Raw genomic sequence first — 20258 nt, 5'->3', positions numbered from 1 at the left:
TCTAAGGTGGCCATTGAAATATTTTTGATACAAAGTTATTTAAACACAAATTCAAAAGAATACTTTGTGATACACCTCAAGGCCAAACTGATACAAATACAATCCCCTCTCAAAAATAAGTAAATAAATGTGTTCTTTTAAAGATGGGAAGAAAAGAGGGACAGAACACTGCTACAGATCCAAGCTAAGCTGTCTCCCTTCCCTGCCCTTTTTTCCTCCCTGCCTCTGCGTACTTGTGAAGAAAGTTTGCTCCTGTGGCTTGCTCCCCACCAGGGCTCTCCGAGGCTGAGCACCTTTGAACTGCAAGTTCTCAGCACCTGGAGCCGGCGGGGTTACCCTGAGCTAAAGGCGGGTCTTGTCCCCTGCCTCTTCCCTGGCAGGACTCTACAGTAAATAACACTGAGAATGGCATACAGGAAGTGGTGTAACGTACAACTACACAACTACGTGACCGTGCGACCTGAACAGGGTAAAGGAGGGCATGGAGAAACGGGAGAAATTTAAGTAGCTCTGATCAGGAGGATTTATAGCCAATAATCTGGTACTTGATTTGTTTTTACCACCTCCCAAATAAACAGTACACTTTTTTGGAAATGAGAGAAATGTCTTAAATCTTGCCAAAATTTGTATATGTAAAAAAAGAGAGAGGATAGGAGAGAGAGAGACAGACAGACACATTGATTTGTTGTTCCACTTACTTATGCATCCATTAGTTGCTTCCTGTATGTGCCCTGTCCAGAGACCAAACCAGAGACCTTGGTATATTGGTACAAATGTTCTAACCAACTGAGCTATCCAATCAGGGCCTCTACATGTCAAATCTTAAATACACAAAGAGACTCTGGAATTTTTTCCTGGCTTTCATTGAGATATAATTGACACACAACAGTGTGCATGTTTAAGGTACATAGTATGTCTTGACTTACACATATTGTGAAATGATTACCACAAGTTTAGTAATCTGTCATTCTTGTTTAGATACAAAAGAAAAATTCTTTTCTTGTTATGAGAACTCTTAGGATCTATTTTCTTAACAACTTTCATATATACCACAGAACAGTGTTAACTATAGTCACCATGTTGTACATATTGTGAATTTCTGAAGTTAATTTTTTTTATTTTGGAGCCTAGTACAGTGCCTATGGAGTAGGCAAATATCCTTGATATGAAGGTCTCATACAAACCTAAGGAAGTTGGCTTTGTAATCCTGTTACCCTAAAAACATTATGCTAAGATCCTAAGTTGTGGTGACCATCAATTTTGGACTGGAACCTAAGAAGGGAGCAGAATTTTAACACACTAATCACACACCAAAAAAGGTTTATCATGCTGGTGGCCCAAGGGTTTTTTATTACCCCTCAGTTATAATTATCAAGTCTCCCCTTCCACACCCTTTAAACAAGGAGAATAATTCCTTTCCCAATGTCAGGAAGCAGAGTGACGGTGGCCCTCTGCTTTCTGTCCCATGTGGCCAGCACCCAGTCCAAAGAGTAGCTGAGAAGACCCCCAGCCGGCGCCGGTGACAGCGCCCCTGCGTCTGCACCCTCGGGGGGTCTGCCTGCGCCCACAGCGCCTCAGTCTTCCTCCCTTTTCTTGTTTGTTGGCCCGATATAAATTTAAACTTTAAATGGTTTAGCTTTTTCAGTCAAGACAAAGTAATACAAGGTGTTCAGAATTTCAGCCTGTTTTTACAGCTTTAATCACATAGATAAATTATAAATCAGATTCATTTCCTTAGTACTATTATTATAGTCATCTAGACTATAAATGTGTCACGCTAGAATAGCAAACAGCCAACAAGTGCAGTAGGATTATAAAGGTTAACTCTTCAACAGCCATTCACATTTCTCATTGTTAATATTTAAATAAAAGCTAAAGAATTTCATTTTACTGTGACCACGCTTAACCATTTGCTGATTTTTATTTTTGAAAGACAAATTCATTGTACGTTGCATTTGTGTAAATTTACACAAGAACAACAAATAAAGATTGAATTCCAGTTAATGATGTGCATGCTAAAGTATTTAGGACAAGTATAACGTACTCTAAAATTCCTCAAAAAATAAGATGGATAAATTAATGCATAGAGAGAGAGGGATAGGTATGTGATGAAGCAAGTATAATAAAGTGTTATGATAGAGTTAGGTGGTGGGTATATGGGTGTTCACTGTAAAAGTCTTCCAAATTTTGATGATGCTTGGAATTTTTTAAAATAAAAGCATTAGAAAAATCATTTGGCATTAAAATAACAAAAATGAGCAAGTAAAACGCCTAACAATCTAATACAAACTCACAACCAGAACTCTCGATTTTTTTCACATTAGTGGTGGAAGCACAGATACATTTAAAGCAATTTTACTTGTGGTTCCAATCCAGTCAAATCTGAATGGCTAGAGGTATACAGTCAGAAATTTCTCATACCACCCAACAGCCATAGGGGCAAGACTCACATTTAAATAACTGGTCTGGCCACAATACTGGTATTTTGAAAGAAGATTCCTCCCCAAAACAGAATGACTTTCATTAACACATTCCTTTCATACTTACTCTGTCCTGGATTAGCTCTGGCCCTGACAGAACAGAAAGATGTTTTCTAACATCATGCTTAGTGCCGTTACTTAACCAAGGCGTAGCATAATATTATATCATGAGAGCTAGGAATCATTGCTTCCCTTACAGGTGTTTAATTAAAAAGATGTTTGTTCTGTTTTATTTTCTTGAGAATTTTTTTTATCTTTTGGGGAAAAATAAGAGAAGAAAGAAATTAACTCAGGAAGGACAGACTCTTTAGAATCTTTTTAATGTTTAGATATACCAGTTAATAGGCCTCACAGTCACAGCTATTAAAAGCTGAACCTGGAGAGAAAAGGATCAAAATACATTATCACTGTTAAAGCAGGTCACTGTTAACTGTCTCTTCTCATCTTCTCTAAAAATGGGAAGAAAAAAGAAAGTGAAACCATCACCCCTCTAGTGGTGATACAATGATAGAGGGTAAACTTAAAAAAAAAAATTTACACTAAGCCCTGGCCAGGTTGCTCAGATAGTTAGAGCGTCATCCTGATGCACCAAGGTCGCAGGTTTAATCCCTGGTCAGGGTACAGAAGCAGCAGCCAATGGATGCATAAATCAGTGGAACAACAAATCGATGTTTCTCTGTCTCCCTCTTCCTCTTTCTCTTTCTCTAAAATCAATAAACAAATATTAAAAAATTATACTTAAGTCTCAGTGAAAATCTGCTTCCTGGTGAAATTGTTGCCTCAATAGCTTTCACCCCAGTTTTCAACTCGCTCCCATTCCCAGTTTTCTCTTAACATGCAAACAAATAGAAATAAACTGACAGTCAAAAACACAACTCACCTTCACGTGCCCCCCTCAGTGTGGTATCAGAAGAGCAGCTGGTGAATGACCTAGACCCCAAAGAGTCCAAGCTTTCGAATGAATCCTCTCTCCTGTGGTTGCCTGGAGGGACAGGAAATTCGCCCCGGTCAGCGCTCCAAATATCACCGTAACCACTGTCCCTGCCGCTTCTTTTTGGGCAGCTGGAGTCTTCAAGGGCCTAAAATAATTTTTTTAAAGAGTAGTAAGTTAGCATAAAACTTCAACACTGCAAACTGACATTACTTTTTTGTTTGCATAGCTCAAGTTGTGTCTCCTGTGACAGGCGAGACAATGAGATTTCCCTATCAATCAACAATAATCTGATTTTTGAAAATCAGAGAACAAGTCTGTTTTCCCACAATGAATACCATAGTTAGTCCTCATGGAACAATAGAGAGGTATTCAATATTTTTAAATAAAGTAGTATAGTCTATTTAAAAATAAGGAAGAGGGAACATTTTAATAAGAAAAGCTAGTAATTAAATTACTATACTAAAATGAATGATTATTTACAGTTATCTGGCAATAAATATGAATGAAGTCAAAGAGAAAAACCAACCTTGGCTTTCATATTTAAAAGAAGATTAATTAATTATATTCAGCCTACCTTCAGCAAACATTTGAGTTGATAATATATTAAGCAAAAAAAGAAAAAAAAACACTAACTTCTTTAACAAAACATTTAAATAAGAGAGGGGTAAATACATCAAGTACATATATCACAGAATTTATTTATTTTCACTCATTATGAAACCTAAATCTGAACCAAAAAAAAACAGGCTTGCTTGCCAACATACAAAATATTTTCCCAGGATCTAAATAAAACATTTGTTTGATTCATGTAAGAGATATATATAGAAATCATTTGACTTCCAGTCAAGATGGCAGCATAGTAAACATGGCTCATCTCCTCACACAACCACATCAAAATTACAACTAAACTACAGAACAACCACAATTCGGACATCAGGAAGCAGTGTAACAGAGGCACCCCCAAGCCCAGTACAAGTAGCAGTCACTACAAATTGCTTTGTAGTTTATGCTTAATGACCCCAGATAGAACACACCCTGTGGCTGACCTTGGACATGCCAATAGCAATCAAGGCTCAACTACAACAAAGGGTGTACACAGACGACAGGGTGGATGTACCCTGAGTACTCAGCTTGGGTAATAGGGAAAGCTGTGCCACTGGACCCTACAGGGCACCTACTATATTAAACCACCCTACCAAGCCTGGGAGCTATAGCATCTCTACCTAATACATAGAAACAAACACAGGGAAGCTGGCAAAATGAAACATGGCCCAAATGAAAGAACAGAACAAAACTCCAGTAAATGAACTAATAAACAAAACAGAGACAAGCAATCTACTAGATACAGATTTAAAACACTGGTTATAAGGATGCTCAAGGACCTTAGTTGAGGACCTCAACAGCATAAAAAAAGTCCAGCCGGAAATGAAGGATACACTAATTAAAATAAGTAACAATTTACAGAGAATCAACAGTAGAGTGGTTGAAGCCAAGAATCAAATCAGCAATTTGGAACATAAGGAAGCAAAAAAAAAAAAAAAAAATCAGAACAGCAAGGGAAAAAAAAAAGAATCTAAGAAAATGAGGATAGTGTAAGGAACCTCTAAGACAACTTTAAGCATACCAACATTCACATCATGGGGGTGCCAGAAGAAGAGAGTGAGCAAGAAATTGAAAACCTATTTGAAAAAATAATGACAGAAAACTTCCCTAACTTGGTGAAGGAAATAGACACACAAGTCCAAGAAGCAGAGAATCCCAAACAAGATGAACCCAAAGAGGCCCACACCAAGACACATCATAATTAAAATGCCAAAGGTTAAAGACAAAGAGAGAATCTTAATGGCAGCAAGAAAAAAGCAGTTAGCATATAACTGTCAGCTGATTTCTCAAAAGAAACATTGCAGACTAGAAGGGATTGGCAAGACATATTCAAGATGAGGAAAAGCAAGGACCTACAACCAAGATTACTCTACCCAGCAAAGCTATTATTTAGAATCTAAAGGCAGATAAAGAGCTTCCCAGACAAGAAAAAGCTAAAGGAGTTCATTACCACCAAACCAGTATTATGTGAAATGGTAAAGCATCTTCTTTAAGAAGAAGATCAAAAATATGAACAATAAAATGGCAATAAATACATATCTACTAAAACATTCTAGAAAACAGAACAGCAAACAAGCAGAACAGAAACAGAATCATAGATACAGAGAATGTGTTGACGGTTGCCAGATGGGAGGGGGTCTGGAAGATGAGTGAAAAAGATGAGGGGACTAAGAAGTACAAACTGGTCGTTACCGAAAAGTGAAGGGGATGTAAAGCACAGCACAGGAAGCAGAGTAGCCAAAGAACATGTATGTATGATCAGGGACATGGACAACATGTGAGGATTGCTGAGGGAGCGGAGCGGGCTGGGTAGAGAAGGGCAACAGGGCAAAAACTGGGACAACTCTAATAGCATAAACAATACATTATAATTTAAAAATGATATATAGGAATATGGCAAATGTCATTAGTCATTGGGTTATAAATTAGAACTCACTCAAATAAGTGTTTTTAACTAAAACTCCCCGATGAAAGTAAATAGCAAAATACAACTAAACTTTTTAAAATCGGGATTTAAGTAAAATTTAAAAGGCCCTGAGCATAGCCATGATACTGAGTAATAATCAATGATTAGCTATAACTCTAATACTTTAATATGGTGACTGTAACTCTGTTATTATAGAAAAAATTAGCAATGTTATCTTCAGATGACATCACTGAAAAAGGGACTGTTTAAAAGACCTGGGATTCCCAACAACTAAATGTAATGTGAACCTTGATTAAATCATGATCACAATTCACATAGAAAAGCTATGAAATGGAGTTGGGAGATAATTGAGGATTTATTAATATGAACTGGATATTACATAATGGGGACTATTTATGAATATTCTTAAGTACACTAGACATCATGGCTATATGGAGGAATCTCCATACACACAAAAAAATCTTACTTTTAAGAATGAATACTGAGTATTTAGGGGTGAGTGCTCTGCCCTTTACTTCAAAATGATTAAGGAAATAAAACATATGAATGACTAGATACATAAAGAGAGAAAGTCAATATGGGAAATTTTTAATAATTGAATCAGATGGTACACACTTGTCATGTTCTTTCAATCTTTAATTATGAACATTCTCAACATATGAAAGAGTTGACAGAGGAATGTTTACACTGAATAAGCAGCAGCTGTCTCAGGCATACTTTTGGCTCAGGCAGGATTTGTCAAGTGTTTGAAAAGCCAAGAACGTCTAGTAGATTTATGTGAGATTTTTATGTGCTTTGGATGTTACAGCTGACATCCTGTCACGACAATGCAAGCAGCTACCTTGTACCCTATCTCCAAGCAGATGGGAAGGTGGGCCTAATACTGGTACCATCTAGACATGTCTCAAAATACAAAAAGATTAAAAAATTTAAGTGAATCTTTTGCTCCATTAAGCTTCTTAGACATGCCTGTTACAGCCTTAGAGTCCTTGACACCAGCGAGATGACTTTTGACCTCATAAATGTTAGTTTTTATAACAGGCCACCACAGTTACATAAGAACCTGAGTCTGTACTCAGTGCCTCGTTATATAGGACTTCACTCTGACAAGTCACCTAAATGAGTCACCTCCAACTCACAGGGTGAGTCAGTTGCAACAGCCGTACCCCAGTATTTTTTTAACTGACATCTTGGATTGGTCTTAAGCATTCATTATCTACTGAAGCTAGAAAGTATGATGAACACAATGGTTTCAATTTTAACAGAACAGATGCAAATCAAGTCAAGTATCCACACACCTCTTACAGCTCTCTCCACTCCAGGAGGATGGAATGAAACCACGATAGTTTTTAGCTATCAAAAAATTTTTACCTTCTGTAACCAGTTTGACACTGGTGACAGAAACAGCCTTTAATAAATAAAGCGTTTCCAGCAAAAAGTCTGTACCAGGATTATTCAGTCTCATTCAAACTGCCATAAAAATGACCAAGGGCTGTTAAGAGTAATATAGGAGCCAAAGTTCCGTGTTGCTGGGTTTGGTTTTTTTTTTAACATTTTTGTAAATCCTCACCTGAGGATATGTTTTTATTGATTTTAGAGAGAAAGGGAGGATTGGAAAGAGAAACATCAATGTGAGAGAGAAACATCAATCATTTGCTTCTCATACACTCCCCAACTAGGGATTGAACCCACAACCCAGGTATGTGCGCTGACAGGGGATCAAACCCACAACCCTTTTGGTGCACAAGGCTCCAGGCTGGGCCCCCAGGCCAGGGCCCATGTTGTTTCTAACTGAATGTTTTCTTAGCTGGAATAACGGAGGCAAAGCTCTGGTCGGTGCCCAAAGCCACCAGCGCATTCCTCCGCCAGCCTCACCCTCCTCCCTTGCAGTGGCTTATCTGCTCATCTGTCTCCAACGACAACAGTGCTCTATGGGGATGGGTCATTTGCCTTTGTGAGTGTTTTCCCAACACCCAGTACAAGGCTTGTATGTAATAATATCTCAATTATTACCTGAAATAACTGTTTCAAGGAATTTGAATAGAGTGTTCTAAACTCATTACAATTCAAAAATAATAAATATCAAAATATCAAAAAGGAAGACCTGAACATTCTAGGCTATATAATCTTTCTATAATGTATGTGGCTGAACTCAGGCAAAACTGAAGATCAGGGTAGATGTAAAGCCAGTGATCATGTTCACTCTGGTCTAAAATTTCTATCTTCCATTCATGATAACTAACATTTATTGCATCCTTACAATGTGCCAGAGACTAATGCCTTACTGGTACATATCATTTAATCACCATGAAAACCCATAGAGCAACTACAATTAATATATTATTTTGACTACATATTTCCTTCTGAGCATTGCAAATTCCCCTAGATAATGTCCCTTAAGAGAAGTTAATTTTCCCACTTGGATCTTTTAGATGAAGATTTGGCAGAACTACAGTCAGACCTGGCTTCCAGTCTCCTCAAACTGTCCTTACACATTCAAAAGCTGCAACATTGATTCTAAGGCATGAAGGATTAGAAATGTGTTTAAAACAAAGCATTCTAACTTTAGAAAGCCTTATCATGTTTCATGTAAGAGCATTCACTACTCCTTAGGAAATAGAAACAGTATGTACAGTTGTGGAGATACTGACATCCAGGCCTAAGAGGTAATCATCCATAACAAAATGATATTCAGGTTTTTTAAAAAATGAGTAGGTTCCACACATTTTAATAGCCCTGAAGAACCTTTCTACTACAGGTTGAATTCATAGTGAGCATAGAAAGAGTTATACAAAGTGTCTAAGAAAGGAACTGAATGTCTATGTCATCAAGTTACCTAGAATTAAGAGATGAATACTTATGCCCATAGCCTATACCCGGTAAACTGCTCTGAAATACACTCCCTCCCTGGTGGGGGCACACAAAGCCAGCAAACGAGTAACTGTCCTCTCGACCAGCTCAAAACTAGACCAGAGGCAAGATGGTCGGAGCTGCCTAATTTGTTACAGAGGAGAAGAAGAATGAAGAAAACCGAAAGGAAAACAGTAAGAGGGGAGCGGTAGAAGAGGAGAAAATAGTATTAGTTATAGCAGCCTCTCACACACATGTAGTTTGCTTACCTTTGTCAGAGCTTGTCCTAAAAGATTCTCGAATGCTCTCAAATTCAGATATGGACCATTATAGTAAGGGCTACTTTGTGCTTTTCGTCCCAGCCAGTACAATGTTATCAAAACCTTTAAAAAAAATTCCATAAAACAAAAAGATCAGTTTATTTATAGCGACTAACTGCAAGCTCAAATGCAGGCAAGCCCTCTAGATAAAAGTACGTATCTTTTAAATACGATATTTTAAAATTATGAGAGAAGTGTCATTAAAAGTGTTATTTATTCTTCCTAGATTTTTGTCTCTGAGAACGTTCTCAAACCAAAAGTACAGACCTCAACAGGTATTCATACATATCAAGAGGGAAAAATTTCATTAAGAGGAAAACAAGTTAAACTTTAAAGCAATCAATTTCTTTTCCAACAAACTTAGAAAATGGATACATGTAACCAATAATTCTCATCTTTCTTAAGGATATTTTACTCTTATGTTTTTAATAAACTGTTACATGATTAGAAATTCTTCTGATATATGCAGAATATTATAGATATTATATAACAACACATTGAACATTTACCCAGAGTTCTTAACATTCAGTGTTTTTCCTTGAAGTCTGATTTGGTAGTTTCTGACTTACTCCCCTAAAAATCCTAAAAGGTGTTCACTTGCCTTTACCACATTACTAACGCATAAGGAACTACTTTCTAATTTTAAACTGTCCTCTTACTACCATGAAGACAAAAATATAAGCTTTAAACATGTTTAAACATATTTAGAGTTTGTGACTGGTTGGTTTCTAGCAAAATTTCTTCAGAAAAAGGATACAGAGTATATCAGGTATGTTTGGATCCCACTGTCTTATTACAGAACAAGAGAAAAACCATTTGGAATATTCCATTAAACAGATCTTACATTTTTTACTCTTCTGTCAGTCTCTTCTTGCCTGTAAAGAAAAAAGAGGAAACATCTATTAATAACTAAGAAGTTTAAATTATTAATTATTAGCTAAAAGCTCATTTTTATTCTAAAGTTCTATGAATATTATGCCACCTGGGAAATTCATAAATCTCAGACTATACATTATCCATCAGAAAAAGTTTTCTATGTTCATTGATTTCATGAAATATAATGGTCAGTTTCTATAAAAAGGTTGCATGTTTCACATTATTTTATTTATTACAGTCTGGTGTCTAAAATGTATTATTTGCATTCTTGCATTTATTTTAAACAATGTCTGAACCCTAAAAAACGGAGGAAAGTGCACTCATGACAGAAAAAAATCAGGAAACAGGAGAGTGAAAGAGCAGTTTTGCACGGAGTTCCCTTTTCCATTTTCCACGTGGGGTTTTTTACCCACCTCTCCTAGAGCAAACTGGTCGGAGACCGAGACACTGCTGATGTTGAGAAGTAGACTTTAAACAATAGCCACGCATCTCCCCCTGAAGAAATTTTGCTCTATTACAATAAAAGGACATAGTACTTATGGGAGAAGTTAAAAATGGGCTGATTAACTCATGTTGTTGCTTCTTCAACATGTTACCCCAATGTTGAAGAAGCAACAACATGAGTTAATTAATAAAAGGGATTTAGGTTGCCTTAAAATAATGTGCTTTTGGTCATTAGAGACACCAAAGCAGGATCATTACAGATTCAGAGACAATGTAGAAGCCTGAGCAAGATGACCCCAAGGTGACTTTTCAGTCTAAGAGTCTAAAAGCATTTTTGTTAAGATAAAATATATGAGAGGGGATCCAAAAAAAAACCAAAAACACCAAAATTATCTTCTAGAGAGTGGGCCCCTTGTAGTTCAGGCTTCCCCCATTAGGTGAGTGTTCCAGGAACTCATCTGTATCAGTGCACCAGCTGGCGTTGTGAGAGGCTGTGCTCAGCTTCAGTGAATTGTTTTTGAAGACTCTTTCAATGCGTTTGCCCATTTCATGATGAGTGATTTACAAGTGCACCTGCCCACACCACGCGGAGTGTTCAGTAGGTTTTGACCAAAACTGGCATGGTCCCCATGCCCCACCCTCCCTATTCACCCGATCGTGCCTTGAGAGACTTTTTTGTATCCCTAGAAGAAAAAAGTCCTCAAAAGTAAATTTTTTGCCCGCGTGGAAGAGGTAAAACAAAAAACAGCAGAAGCACGAAAAGGATTCAAAATTGACAAGTTCAAAAATTTTCTGAGCAGTGAAATATCTGGATAGATGTATTGCATCGAATGGAGAGTACTTTGAAGATGATGAAAGTTTAAACATTTAAGAATGAAAACCCAAATTCCAGGTTTTTTGGGTCCCCTCATACACACATGTTAAGTGTAAGACATATATAAAACACACATGACATAGAAAGACAGGAAGAAAAGGAGAAGAAGGAGCACACACATTGAATTTAGCTTTCAAAGAATCAATAGGATAGTTATGACCATTTCTTTCCATACAACAAACTTAAACTGAAATGAAACTAAAGACAACATTCCACTACCTACCCCCCCCCCCCCCCACCACATTGCTATAAATACGACGTATGGCCTATTCTGTCATAAACAGGCACAATAATCAGTGAACTTGGTACTATAACCTTTCACTCACTTTACATTCCCTTCTAAATATGAGCGTTTATAACATGCTCTTGAACATAATGATACATAAGCCAGCCAAATTAGTGTCCTATCACTGAAACGCAGTGCCAGGAACTCAAGCAGTCAAGGGTCTGCTGGAGTCGTCGGAGGCCACTCTCTGACACACAGCAAACGCATGCACTGCCTGGGAGTCAGTAACCAGGCAGTGCCTTTGCTGCGGTAGCCAGGGCACAACCCCAAGGCCTTATAAATAGAAAAAAGCCCAAGGGTGGAGGGGAAGCTCGTGGTAACACAAGACTCCTTGGGCCAGCCAAGTTACTGCCCAACCCATCAGGACCAAAATTAAGGCGGCCTTATCTCCAAAGTTGGCTAATTCCTCCATAACAAATATTTCAAGAGTTGACTTAGCGAAAACACCACATTTAAGAGCACGGGCTTTGGGTCAGATCTGGGTCCCGCTAGCTACGTTTGTCTTGGCAGTTTACTTGATTCTCTAAACTTAGGCTTCCTTCTGGATACACTGGCAATAAGATCCCCTAGTTCAATAGATCAGGAAGAAATGTACACAGGTACTTAGCAGAGCTCCTATCCTCGTGGCAAGTGCTCATCGGGAAGTAGTTAGTGTCACTAAGCCCTGTGAGGACTGGGCCCATCGTACACACCGAGCTACCGCAAAGGCTTCCTGGCAAACCCACGCTGGACCCTGGATGCAAAATTGCACCTCGCCTGCCTGACACTCCCATTTCTCATCACTGTTTATTTCTGTATTTACAGCCATCTACTGCATGCTTCCTTTATTCATGTCTCCCCTCCGCTAGAAACCAAAAGAATTTTTGTGGTTTTGTTTACTGCCATATCCTAAGTGTCTTCACAACAGGACCTACCACCTGGCCAGCAAATAAAAATATTTTATTAAAAATGTCTAGCACAGTGCATGGCATGCAGATGATCTCAACTATTGATTAAATACATTTATTTAACTTACAAAAAAGTAATTTAGCAAAAGAAAGTCTGAAATAATAAAAAGCTCAGGAGATTCCTAATAAATATTCATATGATGTCAAATAACAGTTAAATTGGGTTTGCTTATTAACACATACCAGATTTGGACTCCAATTGTATTGACATTCATAATTGGGCTTCTTTTTCAAGCTACTGTCTTGAATGTCACAATAAAAGGGAATTCTTTACAATCATACAACGGTAACCCAATAAAGGGCACAGACTCAAAAACTAAGACCAACTTCAAAACACTGAGTACAAAGATGAAGTGCTAGTCTCTACAATAAAAACATTTCCCAGCAGAGTTCTGAAAGACAGAGGCCAAAGAATCAAAGCCTGCCTTGAAACCCAAATTTAACACAAAAAGGTGTAGAGGTGAAACATGAATAGTTTGAAAAAATGACTATGCTGAATATGTTGCTAGCCTTCTCCATATATCATGCACTAATTTCTATTTTTTATTTTTTCAATTACAGTTGACATTCAATATTATTTTATATTAGTTTCAGACATACGGCATAGTAGTTCGACAACCATATAATTTCTAAAATGATCCCCCTGATATTTTAAGAACCCACCTGACATTGTGCATAGTTATTACAATATTATTAACTATAGTCCCTATGCTGTACTTTACATACACTGATTTTTAAATATTGTGTTTGATACTCAAGAAATAGCAAATATAACATCCATACAATCTTCCACTCTGTTCATGGAATAGCTCTGGTAACTTCTTCATTACTTGATAAAGGGCCAGCAGATATATGCCCATCACAGACCTCGGAACTTTCTGTCAGAGGTCTGGAAGGAAAGAGCCAGCTCTCAAGTGCGCCTGTCAGTGAACACATCCATCTGAACCATCTTCTCCTGAGGCTCTAGGTCTGATGTTCTCTGTATTCGCAGCTATTCCAGAATACTAGCACAAATTATCAGTGAATGAGTACCACCACTAACCAAAGAACCAGGGAAAAGGAATCCATAGAGGTGGTGTCTCCCTGCAGGAGATCCTATGCCAGGTCCTTCCCCAAGGACACAGGCTGGCCAAGGGGGCAGGCTCTGGGTCAGACTTCCTGGGTGTGAATTCTGGGTCCACTTCGATTAGCTGTGACAACTTGGTCATGTTATTTAACTCTGTGTCTCCATAGTCTCACCTGGGAAGAGCATACCACTCTCACTGGGCTTCAATGAGGAGGTTTAAAAACTGCTTAACACAGGTGGATCAAGTAAAGGAGACATTTCAAGACTGTCCTGCAATTATCCATCTCAACCAAACAGCACGGAAGAAGGGAAGTAGCGAGAGGCCAGGCGGGTTTCCCAACACAAAGCCTCCCCTACCAGGAGACACATTTCTGTGAAGCACAACTCAAGACAATTTCATATAATGCTTTCCTTACCCTCTTGCCATGATAGGTTTTGAATAAGAGATTATTTCTAGAATAAGACCAAACAAAAGGCAAGGCAAACTGGTGTGATATTACTGTCATGGACCAAACATCCACGCTGGGACCAAGCCAGTCCTCTTCACCCATCTTGTGCCTACCATGGACTGTTCTCTGGCCAAGACTCCATAATTTTCCAAAAGCTCAAATACTGAGGGGAAAAAAATTTTTTAAGTATGCTCACATGGCCAAAATCTGTCTCCCTCCTATTTGAGAGCATAGTTTGGGAACAAAGTGTTAAAGGATGAGATTAGAATTTCATTATAGTTTGGTACAGCCAATTGTGTTCTAGGCCATCATCAAATAGATTTCCAAATACCTTCTGTTTACCAAAGAGCTAACCCCAGGCCCACATGCATGCACCCACCACCAATTTCCCCAGAGACTCTGCTGGTGGACTGCAGAGAGCTGGAACCCTGCCGGATTCGTGGCTGTATCCCGGGACGCAACCACAGGCCTGGTTAAGGGCAGCCAAGCATTCCAGTGTCCACGTTTCCTAAAGCCTCTCACGGAGTAGTCAAGCAGATCAAGGACAGAGAGAAATGGAGGGCATTTCCCCCCAAATAAGATAAAGCTTCGTAGAGTCGGAAACAGGATTCCACTTCTCTTTTTATGTTCCCCTCCCATACTTATTACACCTTTTTCCTCAAAGTACCAACTTCCTCAGTTGCAAGTCCGCAAGGTCCACTCTCCTCCTGTTCTGCCCCCATAGGTGAATCCCGTCAGAGCCGAAATCTCTGTGCTCCCAAAGCAAATCCCAGCTCCCAACCTGCCCAAGCCAACTTCCGTAAAGACCAAGCATACTTATCCAACCATCAAGAAAGCATGTGATTAAAAACTAAAGCTGGAATTTCTGACAAAGTAGGAGTATTTTTGCCCCAGGTGCCATGAGAAGTTTGGCTCCACCTGCCCATGCCCCGAGCTTCTCTGGACATCAAGGGATCTGGGATTCCAGAAGGGATCCAAGATTAGCTTCCTATGCCACCCAGCCTCCTCCCTGCTACACAGAGTCAGGCTTCCGTCTATCTCTAATCCTACTGTACCTACAGTGTCCTTTTTCTTGACCCAGAATAAGCCTCCACCTTTAGTCCTCAGGAAAAAAAAAAATGTGACTCACTGGGTGATTACGTTCCCAGGCATCCACTTCCTCAGGCTACTTCCTGAGGAAGACGTGGATTCTTCCTAGGGACCCAACCTTTCTGGAGTCTGTTCTAGCCCCGCCCTGCCCTGCCCTGCCCTGCCCTGCCCTGCCCTGCCCTTGGTGGCACCAGCTGAACTGAATGTTGCCTCCTGGGAAATAGGGTTGAAGTTAGAGAAACTGGGCTCAGGAGTTACTTGGTCCTTTTCCAAGCCACCAATCTCTACCCTCCGGTTGTTGCTATGAAGTCTGGCCACCTGTTCACAACTTAAAAAAAAAAAAAAAAAAAAAAAAAAAAAGCCAAGAAATGAGGTTCAGAATCATGATTTCACAAGCAGTCACAAGTAGAAAAAGTACGGGGACAGCATCAGCTTTAAGTCTGTCAGGTGTGTATGGCGTGAGAGCAGAGGCGCGTGGGTGGCAGCGGGAGACCCCTGAGTCAATTCAAAGCAGCTGCCCCCTCCTGACAGCAGCGGCCTCACTCAGGTACGGAACAGGACAGGCTGCCTCCAAGTGGCCGGACAGGAGGAATCCTGAGCGACCCTAAGAATTCTACGTGAAATTTTAAGAAATTGTGTGAAAACTTCTAACACTACTTACTACCTCAGAAAAGGACCTGTTTCTATTCCACATGCAGGAATCAAAGAAGGCTATTAGGAATATATTATTAGATAATGGCTCCTTTTCCTATTAATACAAGTTCTATTTTTTCTAATAATGAAGCTCACCTACTGCATTATTTAAAATAGAGCAAATACTACCACCTTTCTAATGGCTCTAAAATAAAAGAAAGACGAGATGTGTGAATAAAAAAAGCCAAAGATGAATCCTTGGAAAACTGCACTTATTCTTTCTTTGTCTCAAAAAGCAAGATGCAATTTTTTCCAATGGAAATTCTTCCTTTCCTCCTACCTCCATCCCTAAAAATGAAACTCTTTTCTAATTGACAACCTTCCAGTCATGTTAGACACAAGTGACTCACAGATTTTAATCTGCCATTGTTACAAAAACACAGCTCTACCTGACTGTGGAAACTGTAAAAATAACACATGAGAAAATAATGCCACATCTGGAGCTAATTAGTGACCACACAGAGATAAACTAGATGATTTCTGGAACTACCTATGTGAGAAAAAACTCTTGGAAATTCAACACTTTTTGCCCTAGCAACATAATACTTACTCCAAACATGACAAAGGAGTAAGTATCCTCGTGTTAAAAATAATTTGTCATTAAATTTCACACCCCTCCCACATACTACTAAAAATAGCTGCATTTCATTTAAAGAGAAAGGAAAAAAGCACATGCATTCCAAGATGCTGGCACACAGTTCCACTTAAGTAATGAACTGAAGGGCGCTGCTGTCGGAGCTGAACAGCAGGCTTTGTTTCCAACTCTCTCAGCCACAGACTCTTTTTGTAATTCTCTTCTACTTTATGAATATGTTTGCTATTACATAAAACTGATTTCACACTTGAGACTCCACATGCACATCCCCTGTTAGATTGCAAAGGAGAGCAGACAATTCCTGAACACAGAATTTAGTGTCCACTATGTATACCCTGTGTACTTAATGGAGTTATGACATTGACTTACATCGAATATGTGGGGAGATGCCATTACAGACTCACCCATAATTTTACTTCTGTAGATTACAATGCTAGGTAGCAGAAGCAATGGAAATAGTAGGTTTAGGTTTCAGACATTTTAAGTTTGAGACACTTAATAGACAAAGTAGAAAGGTAAAGTAATTGATAGTTAGACATACAAGTAAGGTGTTCAAGCTAGAAATCTAGGTGAAATATATAACCTAGGGCAGCAATTTTCAACCTTCTTTATCTCTTGGCATGCATAAACTAATTACTAACATTCTGCAGCTCACAAAAAATATATATTTTGGCTAACCTGACCCCAAAAAATGGGTATAATTTTGATTCATTCATACTGGATGGCTATTGTTGTGTTGGCTGTTGCCACTTTTTTAGTTGACAGTCTAAGGGAAAAGAGGTTAGTGCCCCTGACCAAACAGTCAGGTGTTGCATGTCTGAAAAATCCTTGAGGCACATCGGTTGAAAATCACTGATCTAGCGACTTGTCGGCACAGAGATGAAAGGTTAAGTCATAAGGCTAAAATGAGATCACCTTACAAGTAAGTGTAGATAGAGAAGAGGTCAAAGGTTTGAGCCCAACACATAAGACTGAGGAAACGGGAGAGAAGCCAGAGAAGCAGAGAAGCGTCCAGTGCGATGCGAGCGGGGCCAGAGGGAAGGAGGGCCAGACAGAGAGAGCAAGCGGGGCCGGCCACGCTGTGGGGGGGGGGGGGCTGCGGGCGGGGGGGCTACTCTTGCATTATCTTCTTGACCTTTATAATATTTCACCCATACACACGATTATTAATCATTTCTCATTAAAGGAGGAAAGCTAATAAATTAACATTAAAAAACCTTGCCAGACCCCTGACGACCCGAAAGACACAATTTGGGAGAACACTGAACCAGACATCTCACGTGTCCTTCCAAACTTTTGAGGCACGCTCAGCAAAGTCAATATGAAATTGTTCTATGAGTAATAAATCTTTTAGTCCTTAACATCATGATTTTGGAACAACAATGACATGCCAGGTGAGGTACTTTCTTCTTTGTCCTTTATTCTTTTTTTCTTTTTTATAGTCAATCTGAATTTCCTATTTATTTAAGTAGGACTATTTCTTGTCTTGGACAGAAAAAGTCTATGAGTCACTGTTCACAAATACACATTTTTTTAATTGTGGAGAAACATATGCCTGAAAATGACTTTGGAAAAATAACGTAGAATGCGGATAGAGGCAGGTGTCTGCAGTGCGGCCCAGGCACGGTGCTGGAAATCATTCACCTCCAGTGTAAGGAGGTCCAAGAATCTTCTCCAAAGACTTGGCCAGAATTTAATCCCCACAAAATGTTGATTTATGTTTGGATCAAAACACAAAATCTATAAAATTGTAGATAACACTGAACATGAACAAAAGATCTGTATTATTGTGCCAGGAAAAAATATTCCTGTAAAAATGGTATTTTTCTGAATGTTTCTGAACGATTCATTCTAGGTCCCATGAATATCTTCATCTTTCAAAGGTCTTAATCTTTCAAACTCAACTCTTCTTTCCTTCATGTACAAACTAAAATAGAAACTTAAGCAACTCTTTAACAGTATCTTCAATTGAAATGCTGAGTTAAATGCCTGAATTATTAATTAATTGAAGCAATGTTTTTAAAATGTAATCTTGAATAGAAAACTAAAGTTAAATTTGTTTTTAAAACCACTGCTTAAAGGAAATACATACATCATTGCAAATTAAAGTTCTGAGAAATCCAACAACAAGAGATCTATTTTACTTAGACTTCAAAAAATTCACTTTTTATATTTTTTGTTACAACTTCTATTAAAAGTTTTAAAGGCTAAAGATATTAATAAGGCATTTTCCAGTTCTGTTCCATTTAAGTTCACTTTTTTGCTTAATTATATAATGTGTATTAAAAATAATTGCCTTCATTAAGCACTTTATAGTAATCATTATATTGACTTTCTACATTAGCTCCTTTAATCCACACAATGATGTAATGATGCACAGATTAGGAAACTGGCATTCTCAAAGCTTAAGAAACTTTCCCAAGGTCACAAAACTATTAATTAAGACTTGTAGATGAGTGGATAAAACAACTATGGGACATTTACACAATGGAACTCTGCCCAGCCATAAAAAAGAAGAAAGTTTTACCCTTTGCAACAGTCTGGATGGACCTGGAGAACATTATTCTAAGTGAAATAAAACAGTCAGAGAAACACAAATACCATATGACTTCACTCATATGTGGAATCTAATGAACAAACTGCACTAAAAAAGAAAATGGGGACACTCATAGATGAAGCGCAGGTGACAGCTAAGACAGGAGACTTAAGGGGTGGAGGGATTAGCAAAAAGGAAAAAGGACTCATGGACGTGGACAGCAGTGTGGTGATTGCAGCAGGTAAGGGAGTATAATGGAACTAACTGGTAACGGAAAAGATACAATTGAAAAAAAAAAGACTTGATGTGATCCAGCCTTTCCATAGACTCAGATCCATAGGCTCAGACCCTGACTGAGCATTAGTGCAGTCACACTTCTGAACCTAATATGCTTTTTTAATAATTTACTTCTTAATCCTGAAAAATAATTATCTCGGCAATACCCTGAAATAAGTCTCTGAATATTCTTTCAAAGTGTTGGCTCAAAACCTGTCTATGGCAACAATCATTCCTGCTTAAACCTGTCTCCCGAAGACAGTGGCACATGAGCTCCCTGTCACCACCTCCTCAAGCAAATTTTCTATGTGTTCTGCCATCTTGCAAACAAAACCCATGATGAGGTTCCACGGCTGGAAATCACCAAAGCTGTTTCTAAAAGACATCTAAGCAAATGAAATCAATCACAATAATTTGCACAGTGAGAGAACTACGAAGTATGAATTTCCTGTACCTGGCCACTGCTAAGCCGTGATGAGTGTGGTTTCTGTAAGACTAGTACCCATCAACTATAAAAAAAAAAAAAAAAAAAAGACTACAAATTAAGCACAAACAAAATTAAGTAGTAAGAACTTTGGGTTAGTTTCCTAATGGTATATTTTCTTATCTTAAAAAAAAAACAACAGTTATCTACACCTTTAAGTTTGTGACTATTAAACAAAATATGCTTGTCTCCTGGAGCCTCTGGAAAGACTGTAACCCCGATCACACTGTGATTTCAGCCAAGGAAGCTACTTTCAGTCTTCTGGCTTTCAGAACTGGAAGGAAATAAATTTGTTGTTTCATGTTGTGTGTGTGTGTGTGATTATATATACCATTATACATATATGTACACAAACACACACACATATATTTATCATTATAGACAGGGTCCAGCAGAAGTAAGGCCCGCTTGAGTGTGGTGGGTAGGGTAGTAATAAGGGTGTGATAATTTACAGTTTAATTGGAACATTGCACCTAAAATGTCATAGAGTATTCTTGAGTGTGATATTGTTATATTACAGAATTATAGG

General features: G+C 38.5%; 1 protein-coding gene across 4 annotated transcripts in view; it reads right to left on the bottom strand.

The window, feature by feature from the left end:
• LMO7 (LIM domain 7) overlaps positions 1-20258 on the bottom strand; it is a 205716-nt gene that overhangs the window by 51422 nt on the left and 134036 nt on the right. For all 4 annotated transcript variants that reach the window (XM_054586443.1, XM_054586444.1, XM_054586445.1 and 1 more), the window contains 3 exons: positions 9959-9989; positions 9064-9177; positions 3361-3559 (listed from right to left, as the gene is read on the bottom strand). In XM_054586443.1, coding sequence (XP_054442418.1) covers positions 3361-3559; positions 9064-9177; positions 9959-9989 — 344 coding nt within the window. The remainder of the gene's footprint in view (positions 1-3360; positions 3560-9063; positions 9178-9958; positions 9990-20258) is intronic.

This window comes from Pteronotus mesoamericanus, unplaced genomic scaffold (genome assembly GCF_021234165.1).
Source record: "Pteronotus mesoamericanus isolate MK-2021 breed Mesoamerican mustached bat unplaced genomic scaffold, CSHL_Meso_final contig_94, whole genome shotgun sequence".
In the NCBI taxonomy this organism is placed as follows: Eukaryota; Metazoa; Chordata; class Mammalia; order Chiroptera; family Mormoopidae; genus Pteronotus; species Pteronotus mesoamericanus.
The sequence above is the reverse complement of the archived record's forward strand: the minus strand, read 5'-3'. Positions and strand labels throughout refer to the sequence as shown.